At 47.1% G+C, this 18,780-nt stretch overlaps 1 protein-coding gene across 1 annotated transcript in view; it reads right to left on the reverse strand.

The window, feature by feature from the left end:
* LOC114023083 (receptor for retinol uptake STRA6-like) overlaps positions 1-15,970 on the reverse strand; it is a gene marked incomplete at its 5' end in the record, with an annotated part of 32,050 nt that extends 16,080 nt beyond the window's left edge. The window contains 5 exons of the mRNA XM_027835582.1: positions 1,413-1,474; positions 2,707-2,783; positions 3,221-3,288; positions 13,515-13,640; positions 15,804-15,970. Of these exons, the coding sequence (XP_027691383.1) occupies positions 1,413-1,474; positions 2,707-2,783; positions 3,221-3,288; positions 13,515-13,640; positions 15,804-15,970 (500 nt within the window). The remainder of the gene's footprint in view (positions 1-1,412; positions 1,475-2,706; positions 2,784-3,220; positions 3,289-13,514; positions 13,641-15,803) is intronic.
* Positions 15,971-18,780: the final 2,810 nt, after the last annotated feature.

An 18,780-nucleotide genomic window follows, 5' to 3' on the forward strand; every position in this document is an offset into this window, starting at 1 on the left:
GGAAAAGTGCCTGTCTGTTGTGGGGGTGAACTAGGTGCCGGGACGAATTGTTCTTTCTTTGTAGTAGATGTACACGAATTGTGATATGATTTTTGTGAGTCCTTTTTCCTCTCCTCCCCTGGGGTAAGGGGAGCAGAAGATAACTCCCTGCCAGTGATTAAGGAACAATTAGGAAGCTTCTGGTGAGGGAGGTGATGGTTCCTGTGCACTCTGCCCTGGTTAGACCATACCTAGAGTATGTTCAGTGCTGGGCACCATATTTTAGGATGAACATTAACGAGCTGGAGGGCAAACAGCATAATGAAAGGCCTTGAGACCATGCCATGGGGGCTCTATTGATGGAATAAGGGATGTTTAGACTGGAAAAGAGAAGTCTCAAGAGGCTTATGGTAACTTCCTAGTATTTTATAACTTTAAGGTTCATGTAGGTGATCTCATTTGCTCCTCACAATAACCCTGAGAGGTAGGAGCTATAATTATCCTCATTTTAGAGATGAGGAAACTGAGGCTGAGAAAGACTTTGTCTTGCCCAGAGGGTCTGAGATAGGATTTGGATTCAGATCTTTCTGACTCCAAGCCCAACATTCTATCTGCTGCATAGGTGTCTTCAAGTATTTGAAGGGCTGTCATGAGGGAAGGGAATTAAGTACCTACTATGTGCCAGGCAACATGTTAAGCACTTTACAAATATCATCTCACATGGCAGAAATTGGCTCTGTATGGCCCTAGAAGGCAGAACTGTGATCAAAGGGCAGATGCTACAAAAAGACAGATTTAAGCTAAACCTAACAAAAATAACAATCACAGGATCTGAGTGTTGAGAGGAAGCGCAGTGGCCCCCAAACTCTACAGGAGTCCCCACTTTAACATGCTCCACAAGTGGTTGTCCTGTTCCTGCTCAAACCCTACTCACCCCAAGCTGAATGCACTGTTTAAGATATAGTTGCTCTGCCCTCATTGTAGGTCATCACCCAAAGTCTGAAGGACCACTTCTCAGGGATGGTGTTCAGGAGTGGGGAACCTGCATTCTGTGAAGTTTGGATTCAAAGGGCCACACTTGAGGACCTAGAGGGCCACAGGTTCCCCACCCCTGGAGGCAGAATTTTTGGTCAGTTATGAGTTGGAGCCTAACTCTGAGATTCTGTGATTGTTTGAGTTTGAGTTTATGATGGCAAAACAGCTGAATGAACTCAGGTCATGGTGCCCAGGGGAATCAATCCTTGTTATTGATGTCGTAAAAATTTGTACTGACTGATCTCCATGCATGCTGCTTTCCACCTGGAGAAAATCTTCTCCTTAGGGAATGGGGGGTGGGGGTGACTCCTTGTAGAGTGATGAAATTGGATGGGGGTGGTGAGGACAAGGGGTCCAGATGAGAAGACAGTATAAAGGTGGGAGAGCAGGGGGTGTACCTGGTAAATTGTGATCGCTGCCAAGGTGGCTGAAAGGATGAGTTTCAGGGGAAGCCGGAAACCTGCAGACCCAAAGGGAAGGGCAGAGTGATCAGAACCTGCTTGGTATTCCCAGAGGTCTACCCATCCACTGATCACACAGGCTCAGCCTAGGGACCAAAGGTTGTGTCCATACACTCCTCTGGTCTCTCTAGTACCAGGGTCTAACCCTTGTATCAATCTGTCCATATTCTTTAGCCTAAGGAGAGGAAGTAAGTTGTCAAGGTCACATTGGTAGTAAATGGCAGACAAAGGATTTAAATCTAGATTCTCTGATACTTTATGTTAACCCTTAACCAGTCACCTTTCACCTGAAGTCCTGCTCCAATGTCTCACAGTGACATGGATGTGACCTTGGATTCTTAAAGGCCACATCAGTGAAGCATAAGGTCTGACCCATGCTCCCGAGCTGGAAAGGATTCTGTGTAAGACCTTCAGAGGGAGAGGAGCTTATTTCAAGACTGATCAGTCTCTAAAGGAGAAAGGTAGTAGCATTAGAACATCTCCTAGATCTTGAGACCTTCCTTCCATGAGCCCTCACTTTATAAACCCATCACCCTTCTGGTGAAGGCAGTGTTATTATTCTGCTCTGACTGGACAATTGAGGCTCAAAGTCAAGAACCACTGAGGAATCTTTACATCTTCCCTAGGCCTGCAATTCCTCTCCCCATTTACCTGCTGAAATCCTGCTCAGTGTTGAAAGCCCAACTCTTCCAGGAAGTCTTCCTTGATCACCCCTTCCTCCCCTCAACACACAAACACACTCATACAGTAAATGATTTTTCTGCACCTCCAGCCTAGGTCTATGTCTTATCTAAACTGTCTCTCTTAATCATCTCCCATGGATCTTTGCATACAGCAAACACTTCATAAATGTTTGTTGACTAAGTAAAAGAAGGAAAGAAACTAAGAATCTGGATGACCATTTAGTCCCCGTGCTGCCACCACCACCCCCCATTTAAATTGCCTGTGTTGACCTCCCTTCTGCATTAGCAACACTCAGATCAGATGGGGGGTGGGAGGAAGCTCCCCACGATTTGGAGGGGGCGGTTGGGAAGGGTTGGGGGAGCCATTAAGGAAGAATGGGTAATGCCCATGTCTAGCGTGGCAGCAGTTCATTCCCAGATGGCTTCTCTGAGAAAGCCAAAACAGATGGCTTCTTGAGGCTGGAAGCAGAGTGGGGGTGGGGAGGAAATCAGCCAGCAAGAGTCCTCCAGGTACCATCAGCTAACCCCCCACCCCAAACATGCAGTACCTCGCTGTGGAATGTAGATGTAAGGGAGGAAACAGCACAAGACCCGGGAGGCAAAGCTTGGATTGGTCACCGTGGAGCTGGAAATGAGAAACACAGACAAGGATGGCTTGGCACAAAATGCATTGAAAAAAAAAAGTCATTCTAGGGGACAGGCAGGCCACACTGCTGGTGATCAGTAGTACTGGTGGAGTGGTGACCACGTGCCAGGCTCTGCATTGGGCACTCAGGGAAGAGAGAGAAAAGAGGCTCAGTCCCTTCCTTCAGGGAGCTCTTGGTATGATGGGGGAGATACAGCCCTCTCTTCAGGCTCCCCCCAATCCATATACTCACCCCAAATTGAACGAAGTAGAAACGTCCTCGTTAGATCCTAGACCCTAAGTCACTCAGGACAGAAGCTCTGTCCCACCTCAGGCTAGCACAGCCCTCCGAGTCACCCCGTCTCCCAGCTCCTCCACTCTCACTTCTCGTGATCCCAGCTGAGATGATGGGATGATGGAAGGTATAGACACTCTACCTGCTTTTTGATCTCTTCCCACTGAGGATGTGCCTGAGATAGTCTCCATAATAGCTTTCCTCCATCACCTGCAGAGAGAGCAAGGGACATCACCTGCAATGGCTCACTGGATACAAAAAGGCTAAATGTCCTTATTAAGATGAGCTTTGAAATTTTCAAAAATCATGTCATTACTTCTTTTTTTTTTGGTGAGGCAATCAGGGTTAAGTGACTTGCCCAGGGTCACACAGCTAGTAAGGGTCAAGTATCTGAGGCTGGATTTGAACGTAGGTCCTCCTGACTCCGAGGCTGGAGCTCTATCCATTGCACCACCTAGCTGCCCCTCATGACTTCTTTACATTCTCTAGTAGGGCATCATGGAAAGAGAGCTTGATTCTTGGGTTCAAGACCAGGTTCATTTACTAGCTGCCCAGCCATAGTCAAGTCATTTGGCCTCAGTTTTCTTATAGAAGAGATGGGCCTAATAATTGTACTATCTCCCTCATAGAGTCATTGTGATGAAAAGGATTGGTAAACCATAGAGTGATATGTTTTCTTTTTTTCTTTTTCAGTCATTTCCAATTCTCCATGACCCCATTTGGGGTTTTCTTGGCAAAGATACTAGAGTGGTTTGCCATTTCCTTCTCCAGTTCATTTTACAGATAAACCGAGGCAGACAGGGTGAAGTGACTTGTCCAGGGTCACACAGCTAGTATCTGAGGCCAGGTTTGAACTCAGGAAGATGAGTCTTCCTGACTCCAAGCCTGGCACTCCATGCATTGCCAACTAGTGGCTCATAGAGCGGTATAGAACTTTATTGTTGTCCTCCAGAGAACAAAGGATTTAGAACTGGAAACAGCTTTAGCATTCGTCTATTCCCATCACATCCTTTTATGTATGTGGAAACTGAGGCCTCAGTCTCTTCCTTCAGAGAGCTCCCAGCGTGATGGAAAAACGTAGTTCCCTCTTTGGGACTCCCAAGTCTGATGGAATCGACCACTTTTTGCCGGGCCTTAGGTGGGGGTGACTTGGCAGAAACTCTGCCCCCACCCAACCTAGCATTGCCTCCTCTGCCTACAACCTTTCCATCTCCCTCTCTGCTTGCCAAACCTACCCTGGACCTCTCCTGACCCCAGCTGAGATCGCTGGTGATTTGAAGTGACTCGCACAAGGTCACAGAGGCAGAAAGTGACAGGGCCAGGATTTGAATCCAGAGCCTATGACTTCAAAGCCAGTACTTCCCACATCTTTTTTAGAACCAGGGGGTGACCTCGGGCCCTTCGTGACTGCATCAGCAAAGGCCAGGCTCTCACTGGGGATCCCTAGCTGGAAAGGCTTCTGGGACAGACCCTCAACAGACCTGCCATCTGAGGACCAGCTTCAGTAACGTAAGGTCAGGGTCATTCCCAGAACATTGGATACCAGCTGACAAACATTCTCCAGCCCCGACTTGGGACAGCTGTTACTAAGGGGGGAACAGGTGACCTACATCTGGGGAAAGGGACTGTGCTGGTGAGACCAGGGAACCTAGCATGTGTTGGGGAAGGACCTGGAGGCAATTCAGCTTAGTGGACAGAGTGCTGGTTGTGGAGTCAGGAAGACCTCAGTTCAAATTCTGCTTCCCATACCCATGTATGACCAGGAACAAATAACTGGATTTCTGTAAGCCTCAGTTTCTTCATCTGAAAATGGGGATAAAAACACCTACTTCTCGGGACTGCTGGGAAGATCGCTGTAGATAATGTCTGTGAACTTTTGCAGATCTTAAAGGGCTATATCCCAGTGTCAATTGTCATGATGCGAAAAGCAGTTTAGTGGTTAGAGGACCAGCCTTGGACTCAGGAAGACCTGAATTCAAAGCCTACTTTGGACAAAGAATAGCTATGGGAAAATGAGCGAGTCACTCAATCTCTCAGTGCCCTAGGTAAGCCTTTAAAACTACAAATTGGAGACAACTAGGTGGTGCAGTGGATGGAGCTCTGGCCCTGGAATCAGGAAGACCTGAGTTCAAATCCAGCCTCAGACACAGAACACTCACCAGCTGTGTGACCCTGGGCAAGTCACTTAACCCCATTGCCTAGCCAAAAAAATAAAGGTAAAACTATGAATTACAGGGAGGTTGCCTAACTTTATTAATAGAGGAATTTTTCTATTCAGGAAGTTGTGTACAGCAATGATATAATAGATCTGGACCCAAACAACCAAAGGTTACTTTTATCATTACCATAGGTATTTCAAAGAGTATTACCTATTATGGTAAAGGACACATTTGACCATATCACTCCTCCCCACCCCCCCCACCCCCAGGATCAAATATTTGTTTGGCTTTTAAAGCCCTTCATCACCGGTCCCTTTGTATCTGTCCACTCTTCTTACACCTTATTCCCCTTCTCAAGCTCTATGGATCCAGTGATGCTGTATTCTTGGCTGTTTCTTGAACAAGACACCTTATCTCCTGATTCAGAGTATTTTCACTGACTGGCCCCAATGCCTGGAGCTTTCTCCCTTCTCATCTCTACCTCCTGCCTTCCCTGACTTCCTTTGAGTCCCAGCTAAAATCCCACCTTCTCCAAAATGTCTTTCTCAGTCCTTCTCAATCTTTGTTCTTCCCCCTGGAGGTTGAGGTTCCCTCCAATTTATCCTATATATATCTAGTTTATAGATAGTTCTTTGCATATTGTCTCCCCCAACTCTGTGTGAGTTCCTTGGGGAGAGGAACTGTCTTTACTTTGCTTTGTATCCTCAGAACCTAGCAGTGTCTGGCACATAGTAGGTGCTTAATTGATTGTACTTGTTTGATTGATTGATTGATTTGGTTTCATTCATTCAGCAAGCTGGTGGGGGGAAAGTCAGTCCAGATTAGGAAATTGTTTTGAAAGCCCACCAGTCTTAAATCTTTTATTCCTTTCAAGTACAAAAAATAATTTGAATTCATGGCAAACAAGGTGTTTTCATGGCTAACAGATGTTGACCTCTAGATGTTACCTACTCCCTCCCCTGTCTTTATGCTGAGATTCTGCTCAAACTGGGTGACCTTTTTTTGTGAGTCCCTTTTATAAGAGACTCTATCTCAGGACAGGCCACCCCTGGCCAACAGCTACACATTCAACGGCGTCGGCTGCCAGATCTCTTCTTGGTAACTATCTATACCAAGTCCTGCCTGTCTCTGTTGTTCACCACCTCCTTCCTGCCATGAGTGTGAAGGCCGAGGCTGCTGGGATGAAAGTGAGTCAGCCTCCTGTGGGAGGCCACATCTAGGACTCAGTAGCTGGAGCAGAGAGTTAGGCAATGGGGTCATTCCGGGCCTCCTGCTCTTGGCCTGGAGCATCTCCACTGGGGCCAAGCGAGAACACCAGGCTAAGAGCATTTGGCAAAATCTCCTTCAGAACTTTTACTCTTGGAAAGTGCCTGGAGCCCGCAGGGTGGGTCCCCTCCTCGGTCTGGCCTGGCCCCTTTGCCCCCAAATCAGGAAACAAACACATGAGATTATACAGTTATGGTCATAACCCTAAATGCGCCCTTACCTCCCCTAAGCCCCTCATTCCCATAGTGCAGGGTCAGGTCCTGTAACACAGGCCTGAACGAGGGACTGAATCCTCTTGCACTAACTAAGGGGTTTATATGAGTGGGGATTTTCTTTGCCTTCTGGATCTGGAGGGGAAGTAAATGAAGAAAGAGAAGAGATAAGGAGTCCTCATATTCTCTCCAGAGCATAAAAAAAGAACTCCCAGAAGAAAGCCCCAAAGAGATAAGTAGGGGCTCCTCCCATCTCCATATGGTTCAGAAGCCTCGAGAAAGGACATGCCCAGGACACTCGGTCCCACCATTCTCCTCCAGTCACCTCCAGCCACCTCCAGCACCGTCTTAGAATCATCCTCTGCTCTCTTTGCTCCCTTACTCTCTTCCCTCACACCCCAACAGCATCCTGGTCCTTGTCTATTTTACCTCCTAGACGTCTCTTTTGTCCATCCCTTGCTCTCTGCTCTCAGCCACCCCCCAGTTCAGACCCTCATCATCTCAGACCTAGACTAACGCAATAGACTCCAAACTGGTCTGTGCTGTATGCAGTCTCTCCCCTCTCCAACACATCTTCCACAAAGACGCCTAGTTGATGGGCATAGGTCTGACCTTGTTATCCCCCCGTTCAAGAAGCTTCAATATCTCCCAACTGCCTCCAGAATAAAATAGAAATTCATCCATTTAGCATTTAAAGCCCTTCACTCTCTGGTTCCATCTATCTTTAATTACGTATTATTTCTCTATTACATTATGTATTATTTACGTATCACATATTATTATTAGGTAATTATTTCTCTTTACATATTATTTAATTATGTATTATTTCTCTTTATATAAATTCCTCAAGGACAGGGACCATTTCATTTTTGTTTTTTATCTCCAGCACCTAGTATAGTGTCTGGTGAACAGTATTGTCGTTCAGTTGTTTCTGAATGTTTCATTCAATCGTTTTTCAGTTGTATCTGACTCCTTGTGACCCCATTTGGGATTTTCTTGGCAGAGATTCTGGAGTGGTTTGCCATTTCCTCCTCCATCTCATTTTACAGATGAGGAAACTGAGGCAAACAGGGTTAAGTGACTTGCCCAGGGTCACACAGCTAGTAAGTATCTGAGGTCAGATTTGGACTCAGGAAGATGAGTCTTCCTGACTCCAGGCCTGGTGCTCTATGCACTATGCCACCTACCTAGTTGCCCCTGGAGAAGAGTAGCTACTTTAAAAATGTTTGTTAATTGACTGATTCACAAACTCCATAGTTGGACAAACTAGTCTTCTTGTTTTTCCCCGTAGACAACAATCCATGTCCTCCCTCCAAATCTTTGCACAGGCTGTGCCCTCTACCTGCCTAGACTGTTGTCTTGCCTCTCATCCACCTTTGAAACTCCTGGTTCCCTTCAAGGCTCAGCTCAAAACATCTGCTTCTTCGAGAAGCCTTTCCCGATTCCCCTCCCCACCTCCATGGTGGATGCAATCCTCACTGTCCCCAGGAAATTATCTTTTATTTCACCCATACTTTGTGTTTTTGTCTTTGTACAGGTTGTCTCTGAGTAGACGGTAGCTCCCTGAGGGCAGGGGCTTTTTGTTCTGGTCTTTGTTATCCCCAGCCCTCATCACAAGGCCCAGCAAAAATGGGAAGTGCTAGTTGACTCGACTGGAATTGAATTACAAAATGGCCTTGCATGGTCTAAGGGTCAGTTCCTCTCTACTCTGAAAGATGGTGGCTCCGTACAGTCAAAGCTCGATCTAGAACCCTAGAACCCCAGACTGTTAAAGCTTCTAGGGATCACCTGGTTCAAACCCTTTCATTTTATGGAAGAGAAACTGAGGCTGAGAGGGGGTAGTAATAATAACAACAAAAACAGCAGCAACAACAATAGTAATAATAATAGTAACAGCTAGCATTTACAGAGTGCTTTATGGTTTGCAAAGCCCTTTGCAAATATGGGGAAAGGGAATCCAAATTGGAAAATAGTTTGAAAGTCCAGCAGTCTTAACCTTATCCTTAAAGCAACTCTGTGTGACAGGTGCTGTTATTATCCCCATTTTACAGATGAAGAAACTGAGGTTAAGAGTTCAATCATTTTGTCCAGGGTCACTAGTAAGTGTCTGAGGCAACATTTCAGCTCAGACCTTCCTGGCTCCATGTCCAGGACTCTAGTCACCTAATTTCCAAGGCCAACTCTATGACCCCATTTGGGGTTTTCTTGGCAAAGATATTGGAGTGGTTTGCCATTTCTTTCTCCACCTCATTTTACAGATGAGGAAACCAAGGCAAACAGGGTAAAGTGACTTGCCCAAAGTCACACAGCTAGTAAATGTCTGAGTCTCCCATCTCAGTAATATCCCAGGAAGGCTGTGAGTGTGTCCTTAGTAAAGTTACTTTTCCTCTCCCTGAAAGACATGAAACTGAGCAGATACCTCTGGTCATCCCCTTTCCTCGGAAGGAGGACTGAAGTAGAGCACAGCCCTGTCACAATGTTGTCATTGTGGTCATCCACTTCATGCGACAGAGAAAGGATTACTGGGATGGTAGTCAGGATTCAGGGTCTAGTCTTGGCTCTGCCATGAATTGGGTGACCGTAAAATCCCTCCTCCTTTTTTTTTTTTCACAAATGAAGAAACTGAGGTACAGAGAAAGCAAAATCCTTGCCCAACTTTACATCACTAGTAAAGGACAGACCAGGGAAAGCACAGGATGTGTCTGGAGGGCAAAAAAGAATCTAGTTTAGCCAAGGTATAGATTACACAGAAAAAAATTCTATGAGAGAAAGCTGGAAAGATAAGGTGGTGCCAGAATATAACGGGTCTTGAATGCTAGGCAGAGGTGTGTGGATCGTATGGTAGGTCATGGGAAGCCACAGAAGGCTTTTGAGCAGGGGAGTAACACAACTAGAGCTATGAGAGGTTATTCTGGCAATGGAAGGAGGGATGATCGATTGGAAGGGGCAGAAAATCCTAAAAGAGGAGTATCCCAACAGTCCAAGGAGGGGTCCATGAAGTCCTGCACTGGAGTGGTGACAGAGGAGATAGAAAATGCTGGAATTATTGCAGATGGGGAATTGATAGGACCCAGCAACTTAGGACACATGAAACATGAGGCAGAAAGAAGAGTCAAAGATACTCCCATGGAGACTAGATGAACAGCAGCGCCAAAGATGGTCATTAAAAGGAAGAAGAAGAGAATAAGCATTTACATGGCACCTACTATGCACCAGACCCTATGCTAAGTGTTTTTTACAAATATGATCTTATTTGGTCCTCACAGTAACCCTGAGAGGTAGGTGCTATCATTATCCCCATTTTAGAGTAAACTGAGGCAGACAGAGGGTAAGTGACTTACCCAGGGCCATATGGTTACTAAGCATCTGAGGCCGGATTCAAACTCACAGGCCCAGTGGGCTATCTACTGTACCACCGGCTGCCTCTAGGCAGTAGAAGTAGGTTTAGGGGGAAGATAAGCTGTTTTAGGCATGTCAGGTTTGAGATACCAGGACATCATCCAGATGGAGATGTGGGTCTGCAGCTCAGGAGAAAGGCCAGGGCTGAGGATACAGGCATGGAAACGCATAAAGGTAGTCATTGATGCCATTGTAAATAGAAGAGATTGTGAGAGAAGGCCAGGTGGCCAAGGACTGACCTTAGGGTATGCTTATGTTAAGAGAATGGAATGAGAGTGAGAAGTCAGCTGAGGAGACCTAGAAGGATCAGTCAGGTTGGAGAGCCAAGAACATGTGATGTCTCAGAAGACTAGCATTCAAGGGCAGTCCAAAGTTTCAAAGGCTGCTGATGAGGAAAAAGAAAAAATCCATTGGATTTAGTGATTGGGTAATTAGGGAGCTTGAAGGCAGCAATTAGGGCTAAAGCATAATTACAAGAGTGTGAAGGGAAAATGGAGAGTGAGAGAGGGGAGACATCTACTATAAACAGCCTTTTCAAGAAATGTAACAGTGGCGGGCAAGAGGGGGATGAGATTGTAGTTGCATGGGGGAAGGATCAAGGGAAGGATTTTTTTAAGGAGTAGGGAGGCCTGAATGATTGTGAACAGATGTAAAAGAACCATTGGGAAGGGAGAGATTGAAGATGAATGAGAAAGGAAGGATGCTGAGTATGGCAAGTTCTTGGAGGGAAAGAGAGAGAATAGAATACAGGGTGAAGAATGGGGACCCTTCTATCTGGGACTAAAGGGAGGGAGAAGAGGAGGCGGAGAGATCTCATGCTGGGTAACCTTGATCCTGGGTTTGAGGAGGAAAAGGGGAAGTGTGGTCCTCCCCTCTGAGTGTGGGGGTGGGGAGGAGAGAAGAAAAGCATTTGGAATTGTGTCTGCAGGGAGCAAGAGAGGTGATCGATAAGGGCAGAATGGAAGGATTAGGGAACAGCGGGAAGGCCCAGCTGAGGTCGGTATCATGAATGTGTCATGAATGAAATCAGCCCATTATGGGACTTTCTGCAGCAGCTCAGTAGCAGGAGCAGAGAAATAGGATGCTGGGAGTTACCCAGGGATGAGAGGTCCCAGGTCAGGGAGTGAAGCTCAGGCAGACAAGGGACCCAAGGGCCAGGCCTTGGGATAGAAACTGGGTGTGGGGAAACGGCTCAGCAACAAGAAACTGGGTGTCAGAAAGGTTAAGCAATCTAGATCATAGAACTTGAAAAGCTGCCTAGATGTCAATCGTTAAAGAGAGAGAAGTGAATCAGTATTACTCAAGTGGGCTCATCCTACCTACGGGTAAGTGGTGCACTGGATAGAACGCCTGGCTTGGAAACAGGAAGACTCATCTTTGTGAGTTCAAATCTGGCCTTAAACACTTACTAGCTGGGTGACCTGGGCAAGTTGTGGTCCAAAAGTTTCAGTCGTGTCTGACTCTCCATGACTTCATTTGGGGTTTCCTTGGCAAAGATACTGGAGTAATTAGTTTGCTATGTCCTTCTCCAGCTCATTTTACAGATGAGGAAACTGAGGCAACAGGGTTAAGTGACTTGCCCAGAGTCACACAGATACTATGTGTCTGAGGTCAGATTTGAACTCAGGAAGATGAGTCTTTCTGACTCCAGACCCGGTGCCACCTAGCTGCCCCACAAAGTCAAGAGACCTGAATAAAACTCTCACCTCCCTGACTTGCTACCTGTGTGACTTTGAGCAAGTGTTCTGATTTCTTTGGGCCTCAGTTTCCTCATCTATAAAATGTCCCTTCACTTAGATGGCAACTAAGTCACCTTCCAGTTCTGAACTCTACAGCCCTTATGATTCTATGATCCAAAGGCGATGAGAGTGAGAAAGCTAGGTTGGCCTAGTAGAAAGGATCAAGAAGACCTGAGTTCAAATCCTACCTCAGACATTTGCTTGGTAAGTCTCTTAACATTTCTGTGCCTCAGTTTCCTCATCTGGGTTGCTGTGAGGATGAAATGAGATAACGTCTGTAAAGTGCTTTGTAAGCCTTCAAGAGGTGTGTGAATGTCAGGTATTAGCATAATGATGCAGCATCCTGGAGAAGGGGGAGCCAGGTTTCCTTTACAGGGAAGAAGTAAGATAAGATATGTGATGTTAACTCTCATCTCTCATAGGAGGCAGACCATGACATTTGTACCTCCTTGCTTGAGAGAGGTACAGTGTTCTAGGAGCAGAGAGGAGGGAGGCTGGAGGATCAGGGAGGGCCTCATGGAGGAGGTGGTGTTTGAGCTGGGCATTGAAGGCTGGGCTTTAAATAGCAAGAAGAATTTGGTCAGGTGGCAATGTTGGCTTGGGGGGAGACAAAGAGGGATTATATTCTAGGCAGGAGGATCGGTGCAAACAGAGGCACAGAGGTGGGGGGTGGGGGCTTGGGACTTGCCAAAGAATAACAGGAGTCTAGTTAGGGTAGAAGAGTGAGATGGGAGGCTGGAAAGCTCACAAAGGGTTAGATTGGGGAGGGCCTTGAATGCCAGGAAAGCTTAGTTTAGGGAGGGCCTTGAATGCCAGGAAAGCTCACAAAGGGTTAGATTAGGGAGGGCCTTGAATGCTTGAATCTTGGTGTTGTCTTGTAGATAATGGGCAATCCTGGAAAGGTGTTAGAGCAGAGGGGTGATTGTAGTTGAAAACCTCCAAGTGAAGGAAAGGTCCCAAGAATTCCTCTTAGTAAGACCGTTAGAAGCAGTGACTACCTCATGCTTGTCTTCGCATTTCCAGTGTCCAGCACAGAGCCTGGCTCTACACAGCAAGTGCTTAAAAGGCAGCAAGGTAGCTTAGTGGTTAGAGTGCTGAGCCTGGAGTCAGAAAGCCCTGAGTTCAAATCCAGCCTCAGATACTTATTAGCTAAGTGACCCTGGCCAAGTCACTTAACCTGTTAGCCTCAGTTTCCTCATCTGTAAAATGGAGGTAATAATAGCACCTCCCTTCCAGGGTTGTTGTGAGGATCAAATGAAATAATATTTGTAAAGCACTTAGGTACATAGTAAGCACTATATACATGGTAGCTATTATTACTAAACATTTGCTGACTTTCTGGTTGGTTGTCAGGAAAAGGGCCTGGCTGTATCCAGTAGGCGCTTAATAAATGCTTGCCTACTAAATTTATTGGTCATCATGGGAAGTTCACTGATCTGGCAGCCAGAGGGGCTGTCACTTAACCTTTGGAATCCACAGTTTTCCCATCCCCATAAAGCCGGGATGATCCCACATCGTCCCTCGCAGGGTGTTGGGGGGACATGTAAATCTGTCATAGAAACGTGACTCATGATTATCATCTCCGCTGTTCCCACCTCTGCCCCCATCTCCCAAAGCTGCCCACAATGCCACGGAGGCAGCATGAGCAGCCCCCACGTTACCTCTGGGCCAGCCGGGGCCGTCTTCCCACTCCAGCATCGCAGCAGCTGCGCAGGGTACCAAAGGCTCAGAAGCACAAGGCCAGAGAGGAGGGGCAAGGAGGCCAGCAGGGGGTAGTACCTGTAGAACTGGACAGACCAACAGCTCCCTGAGCCGCCCTCCAGCAGCCCCGCTCCCTCCCTCCTAGACCTGCACCCCTCCCTGAGGTCTCCAATTGGCCTCCGCGAGCTTTGGGGGCGGGGGGGGAGTGAGGGCGGCTCGGGAGGGACCTGCAGACATGCAGCCGTAATGCAATGCAGAGAACTCAGGATGCAATCTGGGTCTGAAGCCTGGCTCTGATACTTTGAGCTGTGTGATTCTGAGCAATTCACTTAGACCTCTGAGGCTAGGTCTAATCATCTGGAAAATGGAAATGAGAGTAACTTGTGCTATATAAATGTGAATTATGACCGTGATATATGTGTGCATGTACAGTGTCCCAAAAATCTTGTGCATTTTAAAGTTATTAAAGATATTTAAATCACCCTATCAATAAATACTTACCAAGCACCTACTATGTGCCAGGCACTGTGCTAAGTGCTATTTAAGGGTCATTAAAGCTTAAAATGGGGCTAAGACTTTTGGGACACCCTATATATATATATATATATATATATATATATATATATATATATATACACACACATATACATATCATGATTCTCTGTAGGTCAAACACGGTATTTTTTTTTCAATTAAAAACAAAAGAAAACCACTGAGTAATCAGAAGAAGAGAGGAATAAATTGATTTTTTAAATAGTGTGTTCCTGCTGACTTTTACACATCTTCAGAAGCTCCAATGCCTCCTCACTGTTTACAGGATAAAGCCTGGACTTAGTCCAGTCTTGTTCCAAGTCCTCCTCAAGCTGTAGCCAGCCCCCTGCCCCCCCAACCTATCATCACGCTTCTCTCCCACATGGACCCTCCATCTGCTCTAGCTGAGCTGGTCTCTTCACTGTCTGGGGCTCATGCCAGCTTCATCCCTGCTGGTTGCTTCATGCATGTTGTTCACCCCACTTCACCCCACACCCATGTGGAATCCCTTCCCTTCCCTCTCCTAGGCCTCCCTATCTTTCAAGGGCCTGCTCAAGTCCTTCCTCCTCCAAGGAGCCTTCCCTGACTTCTCCTGTTCACAATAATGTCCCCCTTCTCTGAATGAGCACGACCCTTGGGGTCTGAAACATGTGCCCCAGCACTCAGGTGTGCCTCTCAGTCCTCCATGTGTGATTCTAGACTCCCCAACCGGAGAGGGAGCTCCCTAAGGGCAAGAATACATGTCTTCCTTCACTTCCCCCTTCCCCCTTATTCCTTCCCCCCCCACCTCCTTCTCCTCCATCCTCTCCTCCTCTTTCTCCTCCCTACTCCTCTCCTCCTTCCCTTCCTCCTTTTCATTCTCCTTCTCTTCCTCCTCCATCATCTCCTCCACAACACAGAGAGGAATCAACACTGTGCTAAAAGGAGCCACTGTCTCAGGGCCCCCAGCCCAGAGCCCCCAGCCCCAAAGCTCCACTGCATTGCACCTCTCATTTCTATAGAGCTTTAAAAAGATTTGCCCCACATTCTCCTCATAACAATCCCATGAGGTGGATCACACAAACAGTATCATCCCATTTTAGAGAGCAGGGAACTGAGGCTCAGAGACAGAGAAGTGGCTTGTGCAGTGTCACACGATTAGTTGGTGGCAGGCCTGTGTGGCACTAGAGGGATTATTTATTCTCCAAGAGCCATGGGATCATAGACTTAGGGCCTTAAGGGGGAAGGGACATTTACAAAGCTTCTACTACGTGCTTTTTTTTTTTAATATGTGATCTCATTTGATCCTTACAACAGCCCTATGAAGTAGGTGCTATTAATATCTTCATTTTTAGTTGAAGAAACTGAGGCAAACAGAGGTTACGTGACTTGTTCAGGGTTATACAGCTAGAAGGGTATGAGGCTGGATTTGAACCTGAGTCTTACTCCAGGCCCAGCGTTCTACCCACTAAGCCCCCAGATTCCTCCAAAAATCTTAGGGACCATCTAGCCCAGCCCCCTCTTTTTGTAACTGAAGAACCCAAAGCTCATGACCTGCCTGAGATAAATAAGGGTGAGGAGGAGTAGGAGCAGGGGCAGGATTTGAACCCCAGGCTTCTTGACTCCAGGTGAAGCAAGCCCTCCAAGTGTGGCCTTTCCCAGAGCAGGCTGGACTTCCATTTCCCCATGAGTCAGCATGCTCTCCGCTAGGGCAGCACCCAGATGAAGCAGGACTTTACCTTGGCTGTCTCAGGGCACTCCACTTTATGCCATATTTGGACCCCGCAGTGGGCCCAGGAGAGTAGGCAGCCCAGGATGTATCCGGCTTGGTGTCGGACCGTGGCGCATGCAATCAGAGGGTAGTAGAGGGCTGGGTAGTAGAGCAAAGCCAAGGTCTTCCAGTAACCTAGAGGATGACAGACAATCAGACACACAGAGGGATTGGGGGGAGGGTGGCAGAAAACAGAGGTGAGTGCTCGGACCGTAGTTACTCAGCCAAAGTCTTGGAATTTTCTCATGGTGGTCACGTCAGGGAGCCCAGTGAGAGACCCTAGAAGCTACATCCCTGACCTGTAGGGAGAAGAATCTGGTGGAAGGCAGTACCCCTCCTGCAGGATCTTTCCCCATGTCTGGAATGTCTCTCCTCTCCCTGCTTCCCCTAGCTACCAACCTGCCCCCCCATCATTACCACATCACCATCTCCCCTGGATTAGCCCCTCATTCTAAGCCTTCCTTCTTGATGAATTCTTTCAGCATCCTGAGCTGAAGATCTCATTCTGAACTTGGTGACATATTACTTCCAGTCTGTCTCCTGTGTGTGATCCTTGGCTCCCCAACCATGCTAGGAGCTCCCAAGGACAAGGACCATGAATTCTCCCTTATCTCCAACTAGCCTCTGCCTATTACTGGCCACCTCTGACTGACTTCAGAGTTAGGCAGGGATAAGTAACTGGGAAATATTAAAAAAAATCAATTCTATTTGACCCCAAGCTGCACTGAGCTATTGTGGGAAAAGGGACTAAAATAGGCTAAGCTTCCCTGAAAGTTAACTGGCTAATAGTAAGAGGAAGCTGGTAATGACCATGCAAGAGGGCTGGGTGCCAGACATTGGGCTGGGTCCACCACATATGGTTAACTGAGAGTTGATTTTCATCCCGCTACCTTCGAAGCTCCTTGGGTTTCTCTGGGGCACCTAAGACAGGGGTTGTCAGCCTCATTTCCAAAATAGGTGAACCAAGGCCCGCAGAAGTATAATTACTTGCCATGAGTTCATGCCGTGAGTTATAAAGCAAGTGATTTGATGTGAATTGATTTGGTGAATTCGAATTCAACTCTTGTGGCCATCACACCAGATGACAAACCCTTTTCCAGTTACCATCACCTGAGAGTTGGCATTGTCTCTGGAGGTACAAGGCCACAGGCCAAGCTCTCACCTCCAATGCCTTGCCTCCCTCCAGAAAGCGTTCCTGGATCTGTATCAGAGCCCTTGCCCCAGGGGATTTCACATGAGTCAGCATGCCAGGTAAACTGGAAGAAGCCCAACAAAGCTCCCTTTGACCTGGCCAGCTGAGCCCAGGAGGGTATGTGTGTTTGTAATAGCCTGAGATGCCCACTCAGCAGCACATGTTTCTCTCTGCCATCCTCAGTGCCGATGTCCTCACCCCTTCCAGGCAGTAACTAGAAGTCACCTGATAAAGCAATTGGCACAGACACAACCCCACCTCCACCCTGAACACAGAAGAATTGGGGAAGGAGCAATGCAACGTGGTTCAGAAAATGAACATTTAGACAAACTATCTTCACTGATGGTCTCAATGTCCAACGTCTCCTCCCCTCCCCCAACCCACGTGTCATCCTTGGCTTTTTCCCAATACATAGAATGCTATATTGCTCTGCTTGGAATAGCTTCTGGAATCCTCTCTGCCTGCATGTCCTCCAAGGACCAGCTCAAGCTCCTTAATCACACAATCTCTCAGGTCAGAAAAGAACTGTCCAATGTGCTCATATCTGTACAGAAACCTCTCTTAGAGCATCCCCAGGGATGGGGAGCCCACTACTTCCCAAGGCAGCCCAGGCCACCCTCTAGCAGACTTGCCACTTCTACTCGATGCTCTTAGATCAGCTCTTTGGGACTGAGCAGAGCAAGTGCAGCCCCCGTTCAGTACATCAACCCTTCAAACACCTGAGGACTATTGCAGCTTCCCAAGGCTCCTCTTCTCCAAACTAAACACCCCCAGTTCTTATAAGAGACCCTCCTTCATGAGCTCTCTACTTTCCTCCCTATCCTGCCTTGTGTCCCTCTCATGTCCTCCAGCCCGTATCATCCTATAAGATGTCACAACTGGACAGGTACTCTAGATGGGCTCTGAACAGGGGAGGCGCAGAGATGCCATCTCATACATTCTCCATATTCTGCCATGTCTCCAGGTGGACCTCTCTGACTGTTCCAGCCCTTTATGTTCATGAGATCACAGATTTAAAGCTGGATGGGATCTTAGAAATCATTGAGTCCAATGCCTTCATATTATAGACGAAGAAACAGAGAACCCCAGCAGTTATATGACTTGTCCAAGGTCACACAGCTAGTGAATGGCAAAAGCAAAGGCAGCTAGGTAGTGAAGTGGATGGAGTGCCAGGCCTGGAGTCAGGAAGACCTGAGTTCAAATCCAGCCTTAGACACTAGCTATGTGACCCTGGGTAAGTCATTTAACCCTGTTTACCTCAGTTTCTCACATGTAAAATGAGCTGGGGTAGGAAATGGCAAACCACTCCAAGTATCTTTACCAAGAAAACCCCAAATGGGGTCATGAAGAGTCAGACATGACTGAAACAACTGAATAATAAATCCTCTGATACCAAATCCATCAGAACCCCGTAACCTAGTGTGTGTTGATATTTCCCATGTGTCTGGGCCAAGCACATAGCCGGGAGAGTAAGTAAATGCACGGTGGTTGGTTAATGAATTTCCCTCAGGCCTGAAGTCCTTCAAATAAAACTCACCAGGCAATTGACATTTATGATTACAGCTCTCCTAAATAGAGGCTGAACTGTTTTGCCCCTATTCTATGGGATTTGCTTTCCTAAACACATCTCACTACCTTCCCCTAGCCAGAAGTGGACTATCTCTAAAAGATCATTTAGCCAGGCAGAGGTAAGAGAAATGATTCCATATGCTGGTACCCACTCAGTACCCCTGGATCATAGACCTGGAAAGAC

Source organism: Vombatus ursinus, unplaced genomic scaffold (assembly GCF_900497805.2).
Source record: "Vombatus ursinus unplaced genomic scaffold, bare-nosed wombat genome assembly UNPS02004363.1, whole genome shotgun sequence".
Classification (NCBI taxonomy): domain Eukaryota; kingdom Metazoa; phylum Chordata; class Mammalia; order Diprotodontia; family Vombatidae; genus Vombatus; species Vombatus ursinus.